The following is a 25,804-nucleotide window of genomic DNA, read 5'->3' as shown; positions in this document are numbered from 1 at the left end:
TCAATGTCCGATGCCGGATATGGATCCGCCCATGGATCCTATGTAACTCAACAGCCCCTGTTTGCTTTTCGTTCCGATTTTGCTTGTCGTGTGTTATTGCTCTTTTGCGCGATTACCCTTGCCAAATTGGTTCATTTTCTCTCCAATTGAGCTCCCTACCTATCAGAATAATATAAGAATAAAATTAAGTAGTTTCTATTTAAATTAGAGTTCAAATATCATAATTAACTAGCAACTTATACATGTAAAGATAGTATAATTTATGCCTTATCAACAAGCAAATTTTACTCTAAAAAATAAGAGAGAAACTGTTGACTTATTAGTTAATGCAAAATATGCATTAAGATTTCAATACTTAACAACTCAAAAATTTAACATTTTCAAATTTCAAATTTCAGTTTTATTAAATGCAATCTCACTCTCATAATTTTTCCTTTGGTGTTATGCATGAAGCTAGACTTGCCAGCATAAGATCCAACTAGTGGCAATTACAAGTTTGCGTGATTTGTTTGTGACATTTATAATGTGGTTGACAAAATAAGTTGAAATGTCTTTAAAGCAAAAGCATATCTAACTTTCCACAAAGGGAAAAATCACATTTTTCTTGATTACAATACCCGTTTTAATTCAATTAGATGGCAGTTGTAATGGTGAGCTGAATGCTGATATATGCTGTGGGATTTAAATCCAATCATCTCAACAGAAACGTCACTTCCAATCCATCCATTTTAACAAAAGGTCCCTTGTGCATGGCACATGGAGTGGTCATTGTTTTGCCCAATATTGCCTGCACGTGCCATGTGAATGTGTATAAATCAGAGTCAAAGTTCACATGCCCCGCGCCCTCTGCTAATGATCTCAATGAAAGAGCTACCAAAGTTTTCACTTTGCACCCCTCATTTATTCCATTTCACACTTTTCACCCCATGTCCCTCTCTCTAACATACAAGAATAAGAGTTGAGAAGGGTGCAATTTACAATTAAATGTGTGCAATTTGGCATTTTTTTTGACAAAAAAAGTGGCATTTTACCATTAAATAAGAACAAGGGTTGAGAAGGGTCTTTGTACCAATCACCCATCAAATGAAATCTACTTCTTGTCAGATTTTAATTTGTTACAGTCAATACAGAATTAGAAGTTGAAGTTAATAAATTATAAAAATTGAAAGTTTAAGGGCACAAAGTGTGATTTTTTTGAAATAGTTGAGGGGTCAAAATGCAAGCAACCATTTTAGATATGAGAACAAAAATTGGTACATCTTAAATTTCGCAAGCCTGCAAAGATGCAACAAGAGATATTGTATTAAATATCTGAGTGATATTGTTATGTAGTAATAGATTGAGGATAAATGTTTCAGCTTATTGGAAGCTAGTATTTTCCTATGACTAGTTAAATTTGATTCGGATCAGATATTGGTACAAATTTTTTTTTAAAAAAAAATTGCTTAATAATTTTATTTACTATCCTTTTGTAAAACTGCTAAACTTCCTTCCGATTACCAGAATACCTGCCAATATTTCAGGTTTTTTAATTTTTATTTTGTAGTTTTTAATACCATCCAAGCACCAGAAGTTTTCATCACGGTCAAGATAAATGTTAGGGAGGGCCTAAATTTTGCATCCTCTCATACACCAATGAAACCTATATGACATTAAAAAAGTTGAAATGATTTCAAATACCATCAAATACATTGCGTACTTTTCCACTGCTTGAAGCAATTAAGAACAGTTCAAGAACCAAAAATGGGAGCATTGCCTCTTTATGTGTGGAAATGTTCAAACTACATTAGCCCAAAAGAGAAGAGCGTAGTTTTCACGCTTCTGGTGTAAATTTGCGGCTGATATAGACATTCGTTTCTCCTCTCTTGTGATTTCATCTTTTGAAAGTAAAATGGATACTACTCTGAATTTGATTGGTATAATACATTTGAAGTTAAACATTTGAAGTACTTTTTTAACGCGTGTCTAATATGTACTTGCAAGTACTCCTAAACTAATTACAACTGATTATTTGAATGTACACATCTACATCTATTTTTTCTTGTGTCTATACACTTTTTCAAATTATTTACACTTTTCAAAAAATTAACACTTGAATTTTTTTTTCTTAATGATTGCCAATTGGATAATTATATATGAACCAAATCAAATTGCATAATGCTATTTGCACTTGAAAAACCAAATCAATGTGCCTTTCTAAAAATAGAATAAAATCCGATCCATCATTTTAAGGTGACTGTATTATTAGAATAAAAGTGATGGTAATATATTTGTTATGTAGCATGAAGTTGATATATATATATATACACACACACACGGGGGAGGGGATCCCTTAAACTCAATTAATTGGCAAGCGTTTTGTTTTAAATTTCATCAATTAAAAAAAAGTGGTATCAAACCAAAAAAGATTCTAAATTCATTTATGGGATAGAGCCACGAACAATTATCACTTAGAATTTTTTTCTATGACCAAAATTAGTTCACACAGTAAACAACAATATGGAAGTTGTGCATACTGAAACTGATATATAACTTTTGGACACAGCCTAGTGACCTTTTTACACTTTGTAAAACAAAGTATAGTGTTACTAGCTCAACTAGTACATTTTAAAAATAAGAAACATTGGGCCATCCTAACAATGAATCATCTCAAACAATCTTTAGTAAAAATCTTTTCTGCTTCTTGTTTTTAACGTTTAGGGATTAGTCTCTAAGTTCTATTCATAACTTCTTTTCACGATATACACTTCTTGTTATTCATAACGACTTGGAAGATCTAGAACTCCAAATACTAATTTATTAAGTCAACATTAGCTATTGGACAATTTAGTCTTGTTAAAGGTGCTCTTATTGTGTGAAACAGAATAAATTTGTTGTCTTAAAAAATATTTTTCCTCTCACTATTACAACATATACATACATGCATATCTAGACGTTACTTTTTTTTTTTCCCACGATGGAATCACTTGTTTCTTCCACCAAAGTAGGCGAAACTAATCAAGAGAACCTATCTATCTTGACAGAAACGAAATTTTCATTTTAGGAAACACATATCCAGAAATAAGAAAAGAATGTGGCCACTAAAGCTTTTATAAATGCTTAATAGGTCAACCAAGAAAAAAGGGTGCCAGACAGGGGGTAAGTTGGAAGTGGGACTAGGGATTTTTCTTGGGGTGGGGTTGATGTAATGGAAAAAAGGTTGAGAGAAACATCAGAGGTATTTTTGCACGCGTAAAACACATGTTCCACATGCCCTATTATATTGGGCACACTAATATTCTTGTTTCTGTCAAGTTATTCACGTCTTCTAGTACACTTTCTTGCTGGACTCCTATAAAACAGCTGAGATTTTTCCTGGTCTCCGTCGACTTGTTCAGCTATTGCTTTCTCTGACTTCTTTGGCTGTTTCATTCCTTTTTGTTACTTTTCTTGCCTTCATTACATCAAAGTGAAATGAAGCTTAAGCCTCCCAATACTCCCTAGATATGATTATTGCATCAGGAGATAGAAAAATTTTTGGAAGAGAGTATTAAAGAGAAGAATGATGAGAAAGTGCACTCTCGAACTCCCACTTTCCCCAGCCTCAGCTTCCTCTGAATCCACGGATTTCCACAGCCAATCTGAGTAAGTTTGTCATTTCTAACTCTATTTTTTACTTGGTTCTATGTTCTAAACGTGCTTTCTTCGATATGTATATGAATTTACGAGCCAAGGATTTTAAGGTTTTTGTGCATGATTAATTAAGATAATAAACAAAGGCTTGATTAAGTGTTGATACAAAACCTTTTTTTTTTGGGGGGGGGGGGGAATGTCACAGGTAGTATGTCAAGGACTAGAGAATTTTGATGTTCTAGCCAGTCTAATTTAGAAGAGTACAATGCTTCTGACATCAATTGTTGTTGTAATCAATTAAACTGTGAGATTCTGACTTTAAAATATTCTTTTCAATTTATAATGCAGGTGAAGATTTCTACTTAGCTAGATGCTTGCATGTTTATCTCTGAGACTTAACTATTAAAGTACAATTTTCACAAGCAAACTAGGCCAACTTGGATGATGGGGGAATTTTTTTTTTTTGTTTTCGTTTTTTAATTATCATCATGCTGAGAACAACGTACTAATTAAGAAATCAGAAGTCTGCCTTGCAAAAATGGTTTTGCGATTTTTCTTTTGAAAGGGGCCTAAAAGTTCTTGAGTTCTGCATCATGTTCTTAACTAGAAAGGATTCAATTTTCCTACATTGTCACATTCGCATCAATGCATGGCTAGGTTTTCTTTCTGCAGGGCTTGCTCATCAAGAAGAGACCAGATCACAGTATTACACAACATGCGATCCGTCTGCATTTGTGATGCAACTGAACTTCAGGTAAAGACATCATTTATGTGCTTTTTTCCCTTCTGATCTTCTATCATATTGTAATTCCATGTCATGGCAACATTTCTGACATTGACAAAACAAAGATTCTTTTATGCTGGTAGTTCTGGAAGCTAGAAACTTAACTGGCCTCTATTCAATTTTGAAATTCACTTTTTGCACATGTAATGCAACCTAAGAGTGGAGAATCTTTACCTTGTAAATGTAACAAAGATTAATCGATGTACTTGCTTTGTTTGTTAACAAGTGAGACAATGTTAAATTGACACTAGAATGCCAATTTTTCTATAATGGACTAGCTGCTTTATTTTTCGGTATAGGCAATAATCATCCTTTGGCTTGCAAGAAGAGAAGTGGACGATAAATTGTCTAGCTTCACAGGTGCAGTACCATCCATCATGAAAGTTCAGTTACACAGTTCTTCAGGCTTGTCATTAAGGAAATCGCTCCAGAGGTTTCTCCAGAAGAGAAAAGACAGAATTCAATCAGCTACTCCTTACAAGCACAAATTCCTTTGAAATTGTGGAGCATAATTAAATAAAATGGAGGATATAGTGGAGAAGGATGATGTACACCTCCTTCCTAGTACTTAATAGTTATGATTTGGATCCAAGAAGCTCTTTGTTGGGAGAATTTAGAGAAGGCAGACAAGAGGGTTCTGTGGGAGTTGGGATTTTTACACTCCACGATTGCACGCAAGAAAATGTGTTTACAAGCATGGAGGCACATCATCCAGACATAATTCAGTCCTATTCCACTTACTGGAATAAAATGTTATTTAACAATCTTTTGTATATTCTATTTGTAGTTCTTTTTACTTTATATTATCCTATTAAAGAATATACTTGCATGTTATTAAGAAGTGGAACTGAGATCAAATAGGAAACGACACAATCCATCTCTAAGCCCAAAATGTTTCCCATAGATTTGAGGTTCATTATGCCCTGCTGAAACATGTATGCTTTTCACTTTGATCTTCTAATTTGCCTGACCGAATAAACCAACCGTCTAGGCATATAAATACTTGTTTTAGGTAATCGACCATATAGAGCCCAACAAATTAGAGGGGTGGGGAGAATAATTTAGTTCATTCAAAATATATATATAACAAAAACATAACAGAGGCTAAGTTATGCATAAAAAATATGTATAGGAGAAAAGAAATAAATATTATTAATTGAGAAGAACAAGATTCTTACAGGCTCACCCTTCTCTACTAAACACAATAACTAGACAATCTAGGCATCGTCAACATGACTTGATAAACAAGGAAGAATCATCACAACAAATAACATAAAATAATCCTTCAACTACTAAATCAAAAAATTACTAAAAAATTGACTTAACCAAATTGCTAAATATTGATATAGGAACTTCTAAAATATCAGGCTTGAGTAAATATGTCAATATTGCCTCTGTTGAATCAGGTCCAATACAATTATGAATAATAATATCCCTTGCATACTCTACCAGTATCACTTTGTACTAGTTCTTCATTTTCAAAAACTTTTGTTTTTGTAATATTTCATGCACTTGGATAGATTCATCTTGTCGCTTATTCTATTTTCGAATGTTATAATGATCTACGCACTTGGATAGATAGTTTTATTGATATAATTTGATGTCAATTCATTGACTTTCTTGGATAATGTCTCAAAAAGATTCATCACTTTGTAATCTTGATAACTATAATTGAGGAAATTCTTCTCCAATCTCCATTCCCATATCTACAATCAATTTGACAATTTTGGACCAATTTTACGCTCCATTCGTCACTAACTACTCCAAGGTCAAATCTCGTGGTTTTTACTCGATCAGCCGAACACTCCAGGCAGGCACCAACCCAAGGCTTTGACACATAAACATATGTAGGGAAGCTAATTTAGAGTAAAATCAATAATATAATATTAATCAATAAGAACAAGACTTTCATCTGCTTACTCTTCTTAGTTAAACACAATAACTAGACACCCTAATTATAGTCGACATGACTTGTAAAACAAGGAAAAATTGAAAAAATAACCTAGAATAATAGTCAAACTACTAAATCAGAAAACTACTAAAGACTTGGCTCCACCAAAAACAACTGAATACTAACATAGAATGTTCTAAAATATCAAGCTTGATTTAATATACCAAAAGATCAAGTAGTCAAAAAATGAATCATAGAATTTGAAATGTGATTGCAATTTACAAAAGGAGGACTAGTATGCCTTTCATAAAGGCAACGGTTTGTTGATCATTTATATAATTCGGGTGATTTATTCTTTTGTTGCAACATTGATATCGTACATGACAAATATCAGATTCCACTTGGGGGTTCTGGCGTTAATTTAGCATAATGGTAATGCTGAAAGGTTTAAAAGTTGGGCTAAACCTACCCGACTAAGAACTTTTCCAAAGGGTAGTTTGTAATTAATTCTCAGATACTTTGTGCTGCCAAGGAGGAGGGTAGGGTGGGGTGGGGTTACGCTCCATGACTGATGTTCTTAAGGCTTTTTTTGTGAAGCTATGGTGGAGATTTTGACAGAATTCGACCCTTTGGGCTAACTTCATGATGGCTAAATATGTTGCTCATGCGCATCCAGGTATGGTGGGGGCCTCAGTAGGCCTGTCAACGGGCCGGGTTCGGGCCAGAATTCATTATTCCAGACCTGGACCCGGTACACTATATTGGATCCGGATCCGACCCGTTTACCCAACGGGTCTTTTACTTTATGTTCTGGATCCGGATCCGGGAATACTCGAAAAAAACTAACAAAATTTATAATTCCTAACAAAAATGAGAAAAAAACATATATTTATAAATTAATTTCTAACTAATACAAAAAAAAATCAAACTAACCTTACTCAAATACATCACCTTAATCAAATTATATTGATTAGGATCCGGGTCCAATTATATTGATTACTCAAATATATCATCCTAATCAAATTATATTAATAAATATATATATTTTAAATTATTAATCCATTTATATTCGGATCCGGGTCCAATACGGGTCGGAATACTATATTTCGTATCCGACTCTTTTTTTGTTTGACAAAACGGATTCGGATCCGGGTCCAGATAATGGAACTAAATCCCTACCCATACCTGGATAAATTTGACGGATCCGGTCCGGGTCCGGGTCGTTGACAGCCCTAGGCCTCAGTGGGGGCTTCAAACGCGTGGCGTAGGATGCTCCAGGTGCGGGATCTGGCTGAGCGACATATCACTTTTGTTATTCGCTCTGGGAACTCACATTTCTGGTTCGATAACTGGCTAGGTTCTGGGTCTTTGTCCTCACGGTTAGGAAGTGTATCGGATCACAGGGTCTCAGATTTCTTTATAAGTGGCGGTTGGAATTCTCGACTGCTGTCGGTGTGGGTGCTTGTTGACATAGTAGCCGAGATTACCCGGTTTGCTCTCCCGAGGATTGAGGAGGACGACAAGGACGCTATGGTTTGGACACCCTCTCAGTCTAGGATCTTCACACTAAACACGGCATTCGAGTTGGTGCGTGATCATATGCCGCGGTCTTTTATCTTCTCTAGGGTGTGGTACCACCTTATTCCGCTGAAAATCTCCTTCTTCATGCTTCGACTATTGCGAAACTGACTGCCATTGGACTTTACGGTATGTAAATTTGGTATATATGGCCCCTCAAAGTGCTTTTGTTGTACTGAGGCTACGGTTGAGACTCTCGATCATATTTTTTGTGGGGGCGAGGTAGCCATTGTGGTGTGGAAATTTTTTGGCTCTCCTGCAGGGGTCTTGTATGTGGGTGCCTCTGTACGGGGTCACATGTCCAGTTGGTGGTTCTCCTCGTGTAAAAATGCATTCATACAGTTTGCCCATCGGATCATCCCTTCCCTGATTTGCTGGAACATTTGGAAGGCTAGGAACAAGGCGCGGTTTGATGACAAAGTTCACAGTCCTACCGCTATCTGTGGGTTTATTCTTGATGATATACGGCATCTTTTCAACCTGAAGTTCCTGGGATATTCTTGGGCCTTCCCGTCATGGCCCGCTTTTTATGCTTCTCTTGTCTCTCTTCGGAAGCCGGATTTGTTTAGGTTGGTGAAGTGGGTGAGGCCTATTCCGGGTCATCTTAAACTCAACACGGATGGCTGCTCTAGAGGCAACCTTGGACGGGCTGGAAGGGGTGGCGTGTTGCGTAATAGTGAGGGGCGGCTCCTGTTCGCTTTCTCCACATTTCTGGGACATTGTACTAGTATCCAAGCTGAGGTGAAGGCCCTTCTATTTGGGGTTAACTTGTGCATTTCATGTGGATATGTGAGAGTGCAACTTGAAGTGGACTCTTTGGTGCTCGTTCAGGTCCTGCAACGAGCAACTCGCTACCCATGGAGTATTGACACGGAAATCCGATCCCTCCTTCAGCTGTCGTCCCATTTTGTTAGCATCTCCCATTGTTTTCGAGAAAGTAATAAAGTCGCGGATGGCTTATCTAACATTGGCTGTGAAGAAGGCTGTACCAGAACCTATCATCAGTTCTCGGAACTCCCTACTCAATCTCGAGGGGCCTTTAGGCTGGACAGGATTGGTCTCCCCTCCCTTCGAAAGTGCTAAGGTACCTTATTGCTTGGGAGTAGAACTTCCATCCCCACCCAAGTAACTTAATATATACGTTGTACTCTTGAGAGGAATTTATTGCTGCTGGAGAATAAGTTAGAATGTAGCAAGTGCCATATGTAATTTTTCTTGAATTGGGTTTGTTGGCAGGGAGTTTCGTCCATTTATAAGGGGAAACTCTGCCAAAATTTCCTTAAAATAAATAAAATACTAATTCAAAAAAAAAATTTTCAGATACATGTTAATGGGCTGTTCAAAAGGGGGAATGCTTGGGTTTGGTGGTAAGACGAGAGGATTGTAAATAGAAGATTCTAAATTTAAAACCTGTCACTTACAAAAAAAAAAAAAAAGTAGTTGTTTAAAAGGCAAAGATAAAGAGAACGGGTGAAGAGTGCTCAATGAAGTAACTCTCCTCAAACTCCAATGATTTGGACTCTTTTTTTTTTTCTTTTTCTTTTGAAGCGCGATGTTTAAGGCATTGCATCTTTGAAAGATGAAAAAGGAAAGGAAAGGGGATGGAGGGATGAAGTGTTTTTGTTTTGGATTAACTTTTGTTGAGGGAAACGAAAGGAAATTGGGAAGTAAAAGGAGGGATTAATTCTAGATCGTTTTGTTTTAGGTTGCCTGTCATCCAAAAATAGGTCGACATGTGGGTAAATAAGCTACGATTGATGAAATAATTTGACATTATCCTCAAAGTCCTTGTTTTTTACTTTGTTAAACTTAGTGAATTACATGGTTTGCGGCCAAACATGCTGTTCAATTACTACATGGTTTGGGTTTCAATAAGATTATTTTGGAAGGAGATTCACAAAAAGTTATCAAAATGTTGGACCATTTGGAATCTGACGATTCATCATGTGGTTTGTTGATTGAGGATACCATTGTCTTATATCAAGATTTCATGTGTTGGGAAGTTTCATAGATTTCTAGGTCGATTAATATTCCTACTCATAACCTTGCTAAGTATGCTGTTAATCTTTTAGATTCTTGTATATGAAGAAATTCTCCTCCATCTTTTATTAGTTCTGCACTTCTTGCAGATTTGATCTCATGATTAATAAAATTTTTATTTTATTATAAAAAAAAGTTAGTGAACTTTTATTCAATACAATCACTATATATTTCTACCTTAAACTTGGTTTTTTATTTGCAATACTTAAATCACTAACTCTAAGGCTTCGTTTGGGAGTGGAGGATTCGGACAGAAAAGAAAGGGAAAGAAGAGAAAGTTAGCTTTTCTTTCATTTGTTAGTTTTTAGTAGGAAAGAAAGGAAAAGAAATGGAATGATTTAAGAGGATGAATAGTATGCAAAATTTTTCCTTCCAAATTGGAGAGAAATGGAGAGAAAGTTGGAGGAAGCTTATGAAAGTTTTTTAAAATACCCATTTTATCCTTAAAAATGTCTTGAACAAATATTTAATGACTTTCATATCCAAAATCATTCCACTAATTCTCAAAACTCCCAAACAACATAACAATCCCTTCTCTTCTCTTCTCTCATAACTTAAGTTTTCCCTTCTTTTCTTTTCTATCCTAAACTCCCAAACTTAGCCTAAAATTGACGATTCCTTTCTTTTTTCATCCGTGTATAATGAACATGAAATTATGGAAATCATTTCCGTCTAAGCCATGTTTAGATTGTAGTTTTTTAATAAAAAATTTTATGTTTTTCGTGAATACATTTCTTAATTATCTTTTTATCTCACATACATCAAATCGTTACATTATATATATACATATATATATTTATTTATTTATAAAAATTTCAAAAAATAGCAATCCAAACAGTATCTTAGTTTCCTTTCTTTTGCACTAGAGCTCTTTCCTTTTTTTTTTTTTATTCCAAATAAACTTAATGAACTATAAAAGTTTTATGGTTGGGGCTTGGGGCAATCAATATAATCAATTTGGTTATGGTCAAATTTGGGCACTCAATCTAATCAATTTGGTTATAATCAAATGTTTGTTTCGCTTGCACCGAATTTTTTTAAAAATTGCTTTGATTATCTTCTCAAACCAAAATATAAATAATAAACACTCACTTTTTTCTTTTTTGTTTTTCTAACAAGGGAGGGTGGGGTTTAAGAAACGGGAGAGGGTAGGGGAATTAGAATCCAAAACCCTTACTGGTAATACTTTCAATTTTATAAGTGAGTGTTTATTATTAAAAGCACTGGTAGAGCACTAAGCAGAAAGATGCTGGATCTGATATTGTGGAATTCTCCTCCTAACTTTTTTATACACTGATATCATAATCAATGCATAAAAAAAAACACAATTCTAGTTGGGCTTTTATAAAGGTTGATGGAGATATAGTTCATATGGACTTTTATAAAGATTGTTGGACATCTCTAAAGATTGTTTTATGTATTATACACTTATTTTTAGATAGCTAGATCTCTGAATACGTCTTGTCCCATCAAATGGCACACGTCTAAATTCACTATTTCAACAAAATTATATTAAATTTTAAGAGATTTGGAATGCAAAACAATGCTTCCTTTGTCTATAGCCAATTCTTCATTTGTTGTTTGTTTATTTTTTATGTTTTATTCCCGCACATTTCTATCTTAAGGAAACTTTAGTTAACAATTTTTTGGGCAAGTGCAGCATCACTATTAAATCTGCTTTTTGTTTTCCTTTGATCATGCAATTACTTTAAGAGCAAAAGCTTTTTTTTTTTTCTGTATAGGTTAACTATATTTTCTTTTTTATTTATTTTGTTTCATTTGATCTAACACGTGGAAATATTAACTTAAAAAAAGCTCACACAATTACGGCATGAAAGTGAAAAAGTGCCAGAAGATTAGCTAATAGCACACTATTTCTTCTTTGAATTAAAAATCTTTCTTCAAAATAATCTTCCACCTACTAATTTCAGAAGTTCACAAAATCAATCTTAATTTCATGGTCCTAATTTAGGCGTAGCCTTCTAACAAATGTGCCCAGCCATTATTATTGCATGGCTTTCTAATAGCCATCACTTTATCCTTATCTAACAACCAATTTGATGCTTTTTTGCTTAGTCAAAGGCCTTGTACCATTTGATTGGTTCCCACAGCACTTTGCATGGAGCTTTCTCCCTTGAAATTTAATGGCCTTACAGGTTTTTCGAGCTAGTATAGGTCCCCATTATCCCGCTCTATATTGACTAGATACAATAAAAAGAGAGAGAGAGAGAGAGAGAAAGAGACTGGAATAAGAGATAGAGATAAAGAGACTGAAATAAGAGATAGAGACAAAGAGTGAATCTGCTTGTGGGTTCAACAGGAACTTGAATTTTGAGAAAAACATGACAATGGAAGCTGTTGCAACAAATGGACCAGCCCCGGAACAAAGGAAGAATAGGATTCAGGTTTCTAATACTAAGAAACCACTCTTCTTTTACGTCAATCTTGCCAAGGTTTGCCACTATCTTTTACTACACAATTTCTTTATTGCATGCAGGTTTCTTACCTTGTTGCCCTTATTTCTTGGTAAAGTCTTTTTTTTTTTCCTTTTTTATTATTGTTTTTGGGTCATATCCTTGAGTTGGTTGGTAAGATTAATCTGAAGTGCGCCTGAATTAGATCAGAAAACGTCTGCCAAATGTATCTTCAGAAAAGTAGGATAGTGCATTAATATCTTTTTGTGTACAGAAAAAGGAACAGAAGTACAAATAGAAAACAATGTTTATCTAACAGCATTTCATGGGTTGTTTGATGATGTGAGGCTGATAGTTTGAGGCTCTTGCATTTTCTATTTCGTGAATTGACTTGAGTATTTCTTCAAGAAATCAGCCCTAGTAACGTGACTTGTGTTCATGTGGAAGAGAATCCACTTGGTGAATAGATTTGCTTCAGCTAGCTTCCGTTTTCTTCATCCTGTTGGGTTCTTCCAATTGTTTGACTTATGGACATCTAGTTACCAATATAGAAGTTGAAATATTGAAGTTTGATCCGTCAATCAAGATCACGTAATTGTACGCAACAGATGACACTAGTGAGTAGATCCTACCGCATAACTGCCACATCCTGAATATTCAAAGTTATGGTTGGAGAAAACTTTCTAGTCTTACGAAATTTCAGTTAGGAGCTGATTTTAGTTAAAATTCTAAGTTTGGCTTTAGTCCTAGGATCTGCTCTCTAAGTAAAACTTGAAACAACATGATGCTTTTTCGTTTTTTTCAGTCTAAACACATTATCTGTTCCAATTTGTTTATAATCCTCAAAAATTGTACACCATCCTCAAAAAGAATTCTTCTGGCAATAAAGCGGCTTCCAATTATTCTTAACATCCTGATGGCTAGATTTCCTACATGACGTTAAGTATATGTAGGATGCTTGCTCCTGTTTTGTCTGTTGCTTTGGTTCATAAGTTTTAACGAACAAGATCCTACAATAAGAAGAAACTGCTCGTTCAGAAATGTGTTTCCTTCTGTTAATCTTCTATACGGGACAAATGTTACAAAGCCAAACCTTCAAAGGAAGTGAACTTGAAAACTCTAATTTTTAGATGTTATGCAGTATCAAACTGTGAGTTATAACAGATAGCTTCGTTCTTTGGTGCAGAGGTATATCCAGCAGCACGATGAGGTTGAACTTTCTGCTTTGGGAATGGGTAATCACCAGAACTCATTTACTTATATATATTCTCAATCTTGAAGCATTTCATTCAACTCCTTCATCAGAACTCAATAATGACATTCTAAATAAGGATGGGGCAACAATAATCTACTAGATTCCATGGTCACAGAACGCCCCCAGCTAAGACCCCCAAAAGAAAGAAAAGAAAATGGTGTATGATAAGCTAAAAGCCATGCCAGAGCCTGGCTACACCTGCAGTTTTGCTATCTAGTTTTGATGCTTTACTACTGCTCAAGTGCGTTTGCTCAGCTACTGTGGTGTTGTATGGGGAACTGATAACAATACATATTAACTTTGATGAGTTAAAAATCAGTACCTGCACTAATTTGCAAACATGCTTCCGCACTGGTATTTTACAAGTGTAGTAACGCCTATTAAGGTATTGATATCCTGAAGTGGAGTCCTTGCACCAGGCTTTTGGTAGCATTACGTTGTTGCAGATGTTTGCGAAATGAAAAGCCCCCTTTTCTGTTTCTTGAATCGTAATGACAATATTTGGAGCTTTCAAATCGTCACCACAATTTCTACTTGTGGTGAATTCATAACTGATTGTTGTGCACAGAGAAAACTTGACCTCCAACATGGTTCGGAAATATTTCAGGCTTTCATATGCATCAAGTAATTTTTAATTTGTCAGGGTATGAAGTCAAAAAAAAAAAAAAAAAAAAATCTTATAATTTTGTTCAAATCAAGGACATTGTCAACATTAGGCAAGATTATAGACTTTGAATCGACAAACAGAATGCAAGATTATTGACTATAGTCATTTAAGCTGGAGAAGAACCAGTGGAGAAAAATTTAATTATACCGCATCTCTTTAATTTGTAATGATTGGTTTTTTTAATTTTCCAGCTATACTTTAATTAGTTTGAATTTCCCTCATGTTGAGTATCATGTTCTGCCACTTATTTACTATAAGGACAATTTACTCTTGCTAATCTTCGCATAAATTATCGCAGCAATCACCACAGTTGTTACAATTGCTGAGATTCTGAAGAATACTGGATTGGCTACGGAGAAGAGTAAGTTCAATTGCTCAACGATTCAAGAATCTCTCTTTCAAAATAAAGTCTATCTGTTACTATCTTCATTCTACTGAACAGTCATCCTAATGATGAGTTTGAACAGAGGTTTTGACATCCACAGTTGGAATGAAAGATGAATCGAAAGGTCGCATGGTTCAGAAAGCCAGGGTAAGTAAAACATCATTTTCATATTAATGTGAACTGTGACCATGTCTATACCAGAGGGTAATATACATTGTGCAGAACATCAGAAACCATACTGACCCATATCATCTTTTCCTTGACTTCTCAGATTGAGATTGTGCTAGGAAAGACGGAAAAGTTTGACGCACTGATGAGTGCCAAGGGACCTGCAAAGGGAAGCAACAGCACTCCAGATGAGAATCAGTAGGAAAAACAGAGTGGTAAACTGTTGTAGCTTATTGTATCTCGTAGAAAGTTTGTATAAGAGGAAGAGTTATGCTGCTTTTCCAGTTGTGCTGCTGCTACCATTGATTTTGTTAACGAGAGGAAGCCACAGCAACGCAATCATCAAAGCTGCTAGTGTGGAAAATATGTGGCTGTTAGCTGTATTTTGCCTCCTTAGAGTTGTTATATGTTGCAGTTTCCTTCAAACAATTGCATCTTCTCGAGATGGAGGAGAAACATAGATATAGTTAACAGGAAATTAATACAGTTTTCCTGTTTGCTAGTACTAGTTACTTTCATTTCATTTCCAGTTCTGTCAATTTACAAAGTGTTTCCTCTTAATTTCTCTAAGCAGAGCCCTTTAACCATTATGGAAGTCTCAGATACAAAATATACAAAAATGTCATATCTTACTTGGTTTAAGGTTTTTACAAATCTGAATGATGCCTTTTCACCATTTTAGCAGAACCTATGCTACTTCCTAGGTAATTTACAGCGCGAACTCTTGCTGCTTCAACTCAACTTCACCAGCAAAAACATAAATTAACTTCCAATTTATACTTGCTAATCTTCATTTGGCTGGAATGGATTGGATTCAACAAGGGACAATGTTAACTTTAATTTCAATTTTTCAAAAGCAGTCAGGCTTTTGAACCAACAGGAGAAGTGTTTATGACATTAGAGCATATTTCTCTCGTAACTTTTCATATCTACACCCTAACGACTAAGTTATGTTGCTTAAAATTGTGTGTCTCATTCTCATACCCCATCCAGCAATAAAAAAAACTCCAGTTTCGTTTAAGACCTCTCCATCCAGTTAATGCACTTCTCTGGATATAACCCCTCCTCTAAGGTAGCAATAACAGCAATCAGCACATCTTCAAAACACAGCCAGCACAGTTTCCTAAATATTTTTCTAAGTGAGCCAAATTAGTTCCCCAGACCATCTATAACGATCTACAAGATCCACCAGAAAACAGAAACCAGAGACAACGGCTGATTACATGTAGATACAGCAGCTGAATGGGAGCGTATAAAAGCTTCTTTCTCAAACACACTTAACCCTACTGGTACCCAAATTTTTGTATTTCACCTTCGAGTTTGTCATGACAGAGAGAAATCTTGGCAACATTAAAAATTTTAGCTGAGCACCATAAAAAATTGGTGATGATTGGCCTCTCACCAGACACACTCGATGCTTTAAGGCAGTGTCCCAGATGGGGTCGATCAGGAAACATAAATTTAGAGAATTTTGACAAAAGAAAGAAGAAAGCATAGTTAATGGAAAAAACAAAAGCAAATTACAGTGAGCAAGTATAATTCTTTCATTTAGCACTCCGAAATCCAGGGCACTGCTCCATCCACTGACAAATCTTCTACATGAGAGATCCTCTAATTCATTCCACCAGCCCACCACAGTATTTGGTGTAAACTTGCATTGCTGGTCGCTGGTTATTAGCACAAAATATGCATTAATTCTTGTGCAGTAAAATTTACTCAGAGTGCTTTTCCAATAACCATGGAAACCTGAGCATCTTAAAGAACCTTTACAAGCTAAACACGAAGATTTAATATTAATACAACATTTTGTATACATGTAAGGATCACCCTTACCCTATAAAAAAAATCTCTCTCAAAGTGCAGGAATTCCTCAAAAGGGTATGAAAGTGAAAATGAATGGACTCAAAATACTTTACAAGCAATCAGATGAAAGCCACAGTGGGAGAAAAAATAAATGTATAACTAAAGGGGAAAAAGAAGGAAACATTGAAAATAAGTAAAAGATCTACACACTGCTCCATGCCAGGAGAAACAATCTAATGATACTGTACAGTTTATCCAGCATCTCCATGATTAGATATGTACTGAATCAACACCCTGCTTTGCAGTGAGTCAATCCTATCCAGATAAGCATCCAGTGATTAAATCCAGCATCTTCGCAACCAAAATTATGTCATCTGAAATATTCATGATGATAAATTAAGAACACAGGTAACTGCAAATATTGCTATCAGAACTAAGTTTACTACAGAAAAATGGCAGATTCATAAGTTTAAAAGACAGAGCAAGCTAGATTCCAGAACAAAGTATGACAAGTTAGAGCTCTCACCCAAGAGGTCATAATCATTTTCAGTAACATAAGTGTTTCCAGGAATGACCATCAAAGAAATTAATGGGGAGGATATTCATGGTTTATCTGTAATTGCATCTGTTCTAAAAGAATACATGAGGACATGAACAAGTCAACCTTGACCATACTGGGATCTTTCAGTGGCAACCAAAGTCAGAACCTTTCTTATGTTTTGCATGTAATGTCAAGGACAGGCAAAACTATCATATAGACATTCAACAGAAACCAATGACTGCATGAGTAGCATACAACCTCTTCCATTCCACCAGTGATGAAATGCCCACTACTCATCTCAAAGTTTGGATTAGCTAAAAATGCTATACCAAACTTGTCATAGGTTCTCCAACTCTAAGAATGAAAACGCAGAAGAACACACATACCAATGGGCAAATCTATGCGAAATTATGGTATAATTGTTGACAAGATGACTAAAGACACAATAAGTAGAAAAATGGTGTACAGTGTGGAATCTGTGGACAATAGTTCTAACTACTCCATGTGCAAATTTTTCAATACGATCTTCAAAAGTTACAACTGGAAACCTCCACAAAGAAAGCACGTCACAGACTCCCAGACTATTACAGCCACATTTGGTTAAAGCTTTTCAAAGCTCATAACATTCTGTAGCCTCTAGCACTCTTAATTCCTTGATCAACTATATGAAGACACTGATATCCTATTAAGTTTTGGTTCTTAAGTTCCAAGTTCTGTTCGGTGTAGGCTTTACTATACCAAAGGTTAATATGCATGATCCATGAAGGGCCAAGCTCAAGTCCAAGTCCAACCTTTGGATAGTTGTGATGTTACAAGTACTTCATTTCATTAAGAGTTTGATAATACTGTAAAAACTCTCACCATCCATATACGCTAACTAATCACAGTATATCACCAGTTAACTAGAACAGGTCAAATAGGCAATTTGACAATGAACCAACAAATGTTATTTAACACTTTTCTACAAAAGCAGGATAGGGAGCTCAATTTAAGTTCTCAAGAATAGGACATCTTATTGGTGCAACACCAATTTTTATAAGGCGAGGATTCTTCATCTTTAAAAGGTGTGGTCCCTAGGAAACCATATTCATGGTTTCTAAATGGAATGTACAAACAAATAACCAGAATATGGATTTTGCTTTCTTCTCTGTAGAGAAAAACAGCAGTTTTGAGAACCTGGTTTGTAGAAGGCATTTAGAATGGGTTCAGCAAAAATAAATAGGTAAGAAACTGAAGAAAACACCAAATAGCTGCTAATGTAGAAATATAGTGCAAGCACCCAGAACTAATGCTAAACAATCTCCAACTCATAAACCAACTTTCTTACTAACTTATATTCCTGCAATAAAATGATGCCACATCAATTAGTTAATTTTGTGACTGGCTTAGAATGACCTCAAGAAATCAGTAAAACTGAGAAATACTATCTACAATCAAGATCAGTATCCTTTTCCTCAATATATGGAGAAAGGTCATCAATTGAGCATTCAAGGTGGGATCCATTACACAGAGCTATATTCTAATGTTCCATCTCTCTCTGGTGCATTAATGTGCATACTCAACTAGCCTATGTGCAAATTCATCAGATGGTGGGAAGGATTGTTAGAAGCTGATACCAGGGACAAGGGTCAAGATTATATAGCTCTAACTGCAAACATCCTCTGGCAAATCTGGAAAGCCAGAAACAGCAAAATGTTCACTGATAAATGTACAGATAACAGATTGATTGCACATAAAGCTCATCATGGATGATTGGAGTTCATAGAATCAAAAGATGACACTGAAAGGAAGCACAATACTGGAAAAGTCTCAAAACTTAAGAATGCGGGAAATGGAAGCAACCTACGGAAGGATGGATCATGATTAACACAGATGCAGCCAATTCTAGCCAAATGATAAGAACTGGTATGGCTGGTGTAGCACAGGACTGGAATGGAAAAATATTCAAAGCTTGGGGATGGCAGGAAGATAGACGAGGTGAACCATATAAGGAAGAAACCGCAGCCATCAGAATGGCTCTAATTATAGCCAAAGAAACAAAATGGAGGAGAATTGAAGTACAAGCTGATTGTAAAGGTGCAATTGACAAGGTTCAAGCTGGAAAGGTAGAGGACTCCACCATAGCAACCATCCTTGAAGATATACAAGCAATGAGAGAGATGTTTGAACACTGTACTCTCTTTTGTTTATAGAACAGGAAATGCGTGTGCATATACTATCGCACAATTTGCTGTGAAGCTTGTTATGAATGTAATGTGGGAGAATTCTTTCCCCGTGTGGCTTAAGAAGAGTACACAAGATGATATTGGGGCAGCTGCCCCTATTTTGTAAAGCAAATCTTGTATTATCAAGCTATTAATATAATGATTGTTCTGTCAAAAAAAAAAAAAACTATGCGCATCCCAACTGGTGAAGCACCTAATATGCACGATTCTTCAGAATCTCAAAGCTAAAGGACCAAAAAAAACATTCTGATGTCAACTAGGAAGATACTTCTGAATGCCAAACTAACAGCCGAGGAATGTGGAATCTCAGGTTGTTTATGAGGACAAGTATATGCCCAAAAAGTTTTTCATTTTGTCGAAATTCCTCATAACAAATTAACTACTAGGTCAAGATACATTAGTTCTGTATCTTACAGGCATCTGCTCACTTATCCACGCCTGATTCTCCTTAGTACACCAAGCTACCTCAAATAAGTCCCGCATGAAAAGAATATTTCTAAGCTGGAGCTATTAACCTATATATTATGCCTTGAAATCTATGAAGAGTTACAGCAAAAAAAAAAAAATCAACGATACAAGATATTAGTGCCACAGGAACTAATAGCCATGCAACAGTAGTGTGTCAAATAAAAACGTCTTGCTTTGTTAAAATTATGCAGAGGTGATTTTGTTAGGTTTATCAACAGAATCAACAAGGCAACTTAAAAAGATATTCCGTCTGTCCCATAAAAATAGGCTACATTTTATTTAGCATTTTCCTCATATAATATAGTTAAAGCAATCATTTGCTCTTTCCTCATACACCCCTCCATTAATACAAGATGAATCCTATTATCCCCTTCAAGCAAGTGGCTCATGTTCCTAAATCATTTTTGGAACTTATTGCTCTTTAATACTAGATGAGTCATGTTTGTTGATAAAAAAGTACATTAAATATGGGCATATTAGTAAACCTATAAATTAACTACTTGCTTAAAAAGGAAATAGGCATATCATTTGGGATGAACACAGAAGGAAAGTGAGCACATTTTATGGTATGGAGGGTGTTATTATGAGAAAGTTAGAATAACAAATTAGTGGTATTAAGGCATTTTCCTTAATTTATTAATTTATCCCTTCTGAAAGTTCAGCTAGACAGATTTTTATCTCACATATCTAGCCCTTGGGCATAAAGCTGAATATCTCCCATTCCCGGAGGAATCACGTAAATATTTTTCCATCTACACTGGTATCTTTTTTCAACATACAAGCTGCATACTAGATCTTTTACATATCATAAATTTCCTTTACAGAGTCACAAGGAATAGCAATCCTACTGGAACCTGTGTCTCACTAAAATGGTATTAATGACAACAAAATTGTTTTACTGCTCATGACACATTTTTACCTTCGATCTGTTTCTTTTATTTTTAATCTGAAGCTTTATCCAGTTTTATCGTATAGAAGTTTAGCCTTGAAAGAAGGAAGCACCTACACTTGCAACACAAAATTTTCTATTGGCATTAGAAATCTTCTGCCCTCGAGAGGTAGACCACAGGTGTCATCCAAACACTTGCATACAGAACAAGATTTAAAATGCAAAAACAAATAAGTAAAAAAGCCTAAATTGCAACCAGTCAAAGAAATAGCGATTAGCTTGATAATGATTGGAGTCATCACCTTTTGATAGAAAAATACTGACCGTGTAAAAACTCAGCCTTTTCTCTTGATACCAAGGGAATGTAGTTCTCTCACATGAGAAGCTATCGTTTGAATAAATTTAAGTCCTTCATCTCCTCTGCTGAGTGAGTTGATAGAATGCTCAAGAAAGCTGTGTTCTGCCTCAAGTGCTTCTAACCTGCCACTCAGCCCATGAAACTCATTTTTCAAAGCGTCTAATTCAGCATTCTGGGGCATGTGTTTCGGATGCATGAGTTCATCACCTCCTTTCTGTAATTGGTTGGATTTCTCATGCTGGCCAGCAGATATCTTGGGAACAGAAATGCTTGCTTCATGCAATGAAACATGTTCAACTGAACCATCCACTTCAGCTTCACCAATTTCTGGAGCAGCTTTGCCATCATCAAGCAGTTCAGTGTCACTAGAGAGATCATCTTGATCAGCTATGTCCAAATAAGAGCCATTACTTGAGAAAAGTTGAAGTTTTTTTTCCAATTTTCTTAAACATTGCAAAATGAGCAATGCTTCATCCTCAAATTCTGGCTGTGAGCTCTTCGCATTAATTCCCTCGTCCTCAGTAAACTTGACCAATTCATCGGTCTCATTGCAGGAATCTGGCACATTAATATTTGAGTCACAAAGTCTTACGGTTATTTCTGCTGAGCCTGTTCCTGTCTGCTTTGGCCTTGTTCCTCCAATATTTAATCCATAGTTTGACTCAGGAAGATCTCCTATTGGAGATAAGTCACCTATTGTTTTCCTGTACACTTCAAGCTCAGCCTCTAGATCCTGAATTTCTTTTTCTTTCTCAGCTAGAAGTTCATTTGCTTTCTGCAGAGCTTCGACATCGTATTCCTCTTGTTCTTCCATCATCCTTACACACTGCAAGGCTTCCATGTGGAGAGCAGCTTTTTCCTCCTGTAATCTAGTAATCATGGCCATTGCTTGGTTAGCTGCAACTGCAGAAGCATTTCTCTCTTCCTCCAATTCTTTATACAAAGCAACCATAATTTTCTTATCATGCTCAACTTGTCTTTTTAACCTATCAATTGCACTTTCACCTTCAATTTCACTGACAGTGCTACCATCAAGAGATATACCAGACTCATTTCTCTCCAGTGAGATCCTCTTCTGAAGTATCTGCATCCCAACAGAACTAGAGGTATCACAAGCTTTTAGTTCATCAACACTTCCGGATACCCTGGGGCTTATGTCAAATAAAGGTAATTCAATCCCTCGAGCAGCAGATAACTGTGACAATAAGAGCTTCAAATCTTCACTCAATCTAGCTGAATCCTTTATAGACTTCTGTTCCGAAAACTTTCCAGACAACTGCCTTCCCCTACTGCCAATAGCCAGCTTATATGCATCACCGAGTTCCAAAGAACTGGGCATCTGTAAACCAGCGTCACTTGTACCAGACTTCAAATCTGATGTTTCTCATTGGTTGAAGTGGAGTTACTTGTCAACTCGGTAAAATCATCAGACTTTGTAACAGCTTTTTCTAATCCAGATACTCCTACAGCATCCACTGCAAGAAACCAAGAAAGATCAGAGATAAACAGGTAAACTGGATTTAGTTATCTTTATTTTGAAGAAACCACCTACATGTGTCTCAAGTCCTTCCAAATCATACTCTTAATATAGAAATATTTAGTCCAGCTTCATAGCATTTGAAAATCATTTTCCAGCAATTCAAATCTGGAAATTGATAGGCAGTAATAATATCTGAAAATTCAAATATCCATTCTCTTTCCTCTTCTTTTTGTTATCAAAATTTTATTTTGCAGTGCATAGGGTTTAAGAAGGTGGCTTATTGCATCATCCATGTTATGAAGAAAAGACATCAATGCACATCAAACTACCAAAAACATTTTAGACCACAATGCCTCAACTGGTAATTGGTGTTGAACATTGTTGAAATTTTGAAAACTTCTAATAATGAATGCTTGCAATTACCTTTAGACTCATGAACAGAAGATTGGTTGACATCAGAAGATGGAATCATGTCACTGAAAGATTGCAGCTCAGATGGCGCAGCAACACAAGTCTTGTCTTCAACATGCCGCCAATTAATTTCCTCAAGACCATGTCCTATTGGTGGAGTCAACCCTGAAGACTGCAGATCACTAGCTTCCGCTTGCTCTGAGTCTATAACTAAAGACTCAGATGGGTCAATCAATTTTTCTGAACCAAGATTATCAACCTGTAAATCTTTTTGGTGATGATCGGCAACTATGTCCTTTTCCCCTAGGTCATTAACACAGAATAGCTCGGTAGCAGAATCATCATCAAAATTAGAAGCTTCAGATTCTGTATCAGAAGTCATCTTGACCTTTTCATATTCTATATGTGGCAAAGGATCACCACTCTTCTTAGCTTTCCAGCTACCTAAGGTTTTTTGGGATGAAAGATCTCTCATCCCCTCCCTTTCATCTCTATCATGTATATTTGATGCCAATAAGGGAGCATCAAGTTCAGTGGCCTCATATGATCCTGTCCTAAACAGCATGCATCTTTGACCTCTAGAAATCCATGGCTGATGGCAACAGGAACACTTTCTTCCATCTAAAGCACTGAGACTATTATCAGCAATCAAAGGATCATCATCAAGTCCAACAAGAGGTACATCCCCCAATTTCCCCACCAGCAATCTGTATGTTTCAGCATTGGACTTGTTCACAGTGGCAAAGGAGAAGAGGCAATTCTCACAAATTCCATGAACATCAACAAGATTTTTGTGAAGTTTGCAATGAACTAAGGATGAGATTTGTAATTTATGCTTTTTGCAGATCAAATCCCAATAGAATCCTGCCTTTTCCTTTCCCAGAACATGATCCAGTCTCGAGCACAGTAGGCATGGAATTTGCAATTGACAACAGCTCGCAAATTTTGTAACTAAGTAGGAGAAACAAGCATCAATAAACAGCAGGAATATCAAAAACCACTCGTGAAATGCAGCAGCCAAAGCTGCTGTAATGGTCGGTTGAACAACTCTCTGTTTCACTTTAATAGATATACTCTCTCTTCCATCCATTTTGTAGTAAATTAAGCAATTATTACACCAGATTCAACACCTACTCCAACAAGAGCCTAAATCAAAGACGCAATGAATCTCCAATCCTGAGAATGAAGACAAACACGGAACAAGAATAAGGTGAGCAATTGAAAATAACTTGAGACAACAAACAGCTAAGAGAGCACATCATCAACATGAAAGAATGAGGGGGACAAAAACCACATGCACAACCGCTGAAAAGCAATACTTATCCCCAAAATCATAGTTCTAGGTGAGTTATAAAACTTCATACCAGAGACCATATAATACCAAGGCAAGGATTATCAATAGAAAAAACCACAGCAAAGAAAACCTTGTTTTACTATAGAAGATACAAAATTTCGACCCAAATTACATGAGAGCACTGATACAGATGTTTTACTCCTTTAGTCAATACCAGAGATGATTCCAAAAACCCAATTGCCATGAAAGATCCATTCAAAAAGAAAACGGAAAAAACAAAGGCAAAAAAAAAAAAAAAAAAAAAAAACAGAAGTCAAAAGCAGCAAGCGAATCATACAAGACATCCATCATGAATTGTAGATACATGTCTTGACCAAAAAGATAAAATTGGCCAAAAAATGACTGCAGAAGCAAACCTGATCAATCAAGAACCCTGAATCACAGTAGCAGAGTTATAGGCGAGCCAGCCAAAAAAGATAGTGACTCTTTCCCCGCACAAATGCATGTAAATCCCGAGCCCAGAAGGAGAATGAACCCAAAACAGTTTTTGCTGCTCTGAGGAAAGATCCCAAAAGAAAGAAAGACAATCACAGGCCCAGGATCAAGTATTCAGGGATCAATTAAATATAGTATCCTCTTTTATTCGAAAACTTCTTGATTGGGTGTTACATATACTTACACAAATCTTGATGAAAATTTAAAACCTCCATATACTAATATATATATATCCCGGATAGTGCTGTAACTGCAGAAGAACTTTTGTTTAAGCCATTTTAACATCAATTTATATGTACATCTACGTAACTCTGAGCTGGTGAAAAATGGAATTGCTAACTAAAGTCAATTTGATTCGGAGACAAGTTGTGTTGACAGATCATAGGACAATGGAGAAAAAAATTCAATTAGACTTTCAATAAATAAAGAAAAGTTGGAAAAAAGGGTGAGAGAAAGCTGACAGACGACCAAGGAGTCGGCTGCAAATCTGTGGGATTGTGACAAATACGACAACAACTACCGAAAGGCAAAAGGGGTGTTTGTTGCCGTCACCACCACCCCCCTTGAAAAGCAGCAGGAAATAGCTTTTCAAAACCAATCAAATTCAAGATTCTAGCTAATGGAGCAAGTGCCTTTTTGGTATTGCTGACAATAAGGGGTGGCTAAAGATAATGGAGCAAGTGCCTTTTTGGTATTGCTGACAATAAGGGGTGGCTAAAGATTAAATGCTCAATTTGGATCGGGTGTTTCTGGGATTGTTTTTAAAATATTTTATTATAATAATGTATATAAAAATTTTTATTGAATATTTTTTTGTGATGTTTTTGAAATATTTTTAAAATTTAAAAATATTTTAGTTTATTTTTTAAAAAATTAATCCTACCACTCATCATTTCCATCAACTACCGTTGCCACCCACCACTACCACCATCCCCTCCCTCCTTCTCCTCCTTCCCTCCTTCTCTTTTGTCCTCCCTCTTCCTCCCATTCCCCTCCCTTTCCCGCCACAACCCTTGCCCTTCCTGCCTCTCCCTTCCCAAGCTATC

General features: G+C 36.0%; 4 protein-coding genes across 4 annotated transcripts; 3 read left to right on the top strand and 1 right to left on the bottom strand.

Annotated features, from left to right (window-relative positions):
* Nucleotides 1-3,403: 3,403 nt before the first annotated feature.
* LOC113724297 (protein TIFY 5A-like) lies at nucleotides 3,404-5,160 on the top strand. Its single transcript, XM_072077295.1, has 3 exons — nucleotides 3,404-3,624; nucleotides 4,285-4,366; nucleotides 4,696-5,160. Exons 1-3 carry the CDS (start codon nucleotides 3,542-3,544, stop codon nucleotides 4,891-4,893), a joined length of 363 nt encoding a protein of 120 aa, XP_071933396.1. The 5' UTR covers nucleotides 3,404-3,541; the 3' UTR covers nucleotides 4,894-5,160.
* A 2,396-nt stretch (nucleotides 5,161-7,556) lies between these two features.
* Nucleotides 7,557-8,948, top strand: LOC140035726 (uncharacterized). Its single transcript, XM_072077074.1, has 3 exons — nucleotides 7,557-7,820; nucleotides 7,913-7,994; nucleotides 8,128-8,948. The coding sequence occupies exons 1-3, from the start codon at nucleotides 7,557-7,559 to the stop codon at nucleotides 8,946-8,948; spliced, it is 1,167 nt and encodes a 388-aa protein (XP_071933175.1).
* A 3,233-nt stretch (nucleotides 8,949-12,181) lies between these two features.
* On the top strand, nucleotides 12,182-15,291 carry LOC113723510 (uncharacterized protein At2g34160-like). Its single transcript, XM_027246567.2, has 5 exons — nucleotides 12,182-12,358; nucleotides 13,506-13,554; nucleotides 14,540-14,602; nucleotides 14,709-14,773; nucleotides 14,898-15,291. The coding sequence occupies exons 1-5, from the start codon at nucleotides 12,248-12,250 to the stop codon at nucleotides 14,994-14,996; spliced, it is 387 nt and encodes a 128-aa protein (XP_027102368.1). The 5' UTR covers nucleotides 12,182-12,247; the 3' UTR covers nucleotides 14,997-15,291.
* A 1,268-nt stretch (nucleotides 15,292-16,559) lies between these two features.
* Nucleotides 16,560-25,447, bottom strand: LOC113727407 (myosin-binding protein 1). The gene is made up of 5 exons (XM_072077072.1): nucleotides 24,680-25,447; nucleotides 22,982-24,145; nucleotides 22,485-22,553; nucleotides 21,023-22,452; nucleotides 16,560-16,971 (listed from the first exon to the last, which is right to left on the bottom strand). Exons 2-4 carry the CDS (start codon nucleotides 24,057-24,059, stop codon nucleotides 21,056-21,058), a joined length of 2,544 nt encoding a protein of 847 aa, XP_071933173.1. The 5' UTR covers nucleotides 24,060-24,145; nucleotides 24,680-25,447; the 3' UTR covers nucleotides 16,560-16,971; nucleotides 21,023-21,055.
* Between the last annotated feature and the right edge of the window lie 357 nt (nucleotides 25,448-25,804).

This window comes from Coffea arabica, chromosome 2c (assembly GCF_036785885.1).
Source record: "Coffea arabica cultivar ET-39 chromosome 2c, Coffea Arabica ET-39 HiFi, whole genome shotgun sequence".
Lineage (NCBI taxonomy): Eukaryota > Viridiplantae > Streptophyta > Magnoliopsida > Gentianales > Rubiaceae > Coffea > Coffea arabica.
This window is presented reverse-complemented; position numbering and strand designations above follow the sequence as displayed.

Excerpts from the sequence above, each read along its gene's own strand:
- LOC113724297 (XM_072077295.1), top strand. The coding sequence starts at position 3,542 with ATGATGAGAAAGTGCACTCTCGAACTCCCACTTTCCCCAGCCTCAGCT. Across the intron at positions 3,625-4,284 it reads GATTTCCACAGCCAATCTGA|GGCTTGCTCATCAAGAAGAG; the intron begins GTAAGTTTGTCA and ends TTCTTTCTGCAG. Across the intron at positions 4,367-4,695 it reads GTGATGCAACTGAACTTCAG|GCAATAATCATCCTTTGGCT; the intron begins GTAAAGACATCA and ends TTTTCGGTATAG.
- LOC140035726 (XM_072077074.1), top strand. The coding sequence starts at position 7,557 with ATGCTCCAGGTGCGGGATCTGGCTGAGCGACATATCACTTTTGTTATT. Across the intron at positions 7,821-7,912 it reads AGGACGACAAGGACGCTATG|GGTGTGGTACCACCTTATTC; the intron begins GTTTGGACACCC and ends TATCTTCTCTAG. Across the intron at positions 7,995-8,127 it reads GACTGCCATTGGACTTTACG|GGGTCTTGTATGTGGGTGCC; the intron begins GTATGTAAATTT and ends GCTCTCCTGCAG.
- LOC113723510 (XM_027246567.2), top strand. The coding sequence starts at position 12,248 with ATGACAATGGAAGCTGTTGCAACAAATGGACCAGCCCCGGAACAAAGG. Across the intron at positions 12,359-13,505 it reads TTTACGTCAATCTTGCCAAG|AGGTATATCCAGCAGCACGA; the intron begins GTTTGCCACTAT and ends TCTTTGGTGCAG. Across the intron at positions 13,555-14,539 it reads ACTTTCTGCTTTGGGAATGG|CAATCACCACAGTTGTTACA; the intron begins GTAATCACCAGA and ends AAATTATCGCAG.
- LOC113727407 (XM_072077072.1), bottom strand. The coding sequence starts at position 24,059 with ATGGATGGAAGAGAGAGTATATCTATTAAAGTGAAACAGAGAGTTGTT. Across the intron at positions 22,554-22,981 it reads TTCTGTTCATGAGTCTAAAG|TGGATGCTGTAGGAGTATCT; the intron begins GTAATTGCAAGC and ends GGTTTCTTGCAG. Across the intron at positions 22,453-22,484 it reads TGATTTTACCGAGTTGACAA|ATTTGAAGTCTGGTACAAGT; the intron begins GTAACTCCACTT and ends GAGAAACATCAG.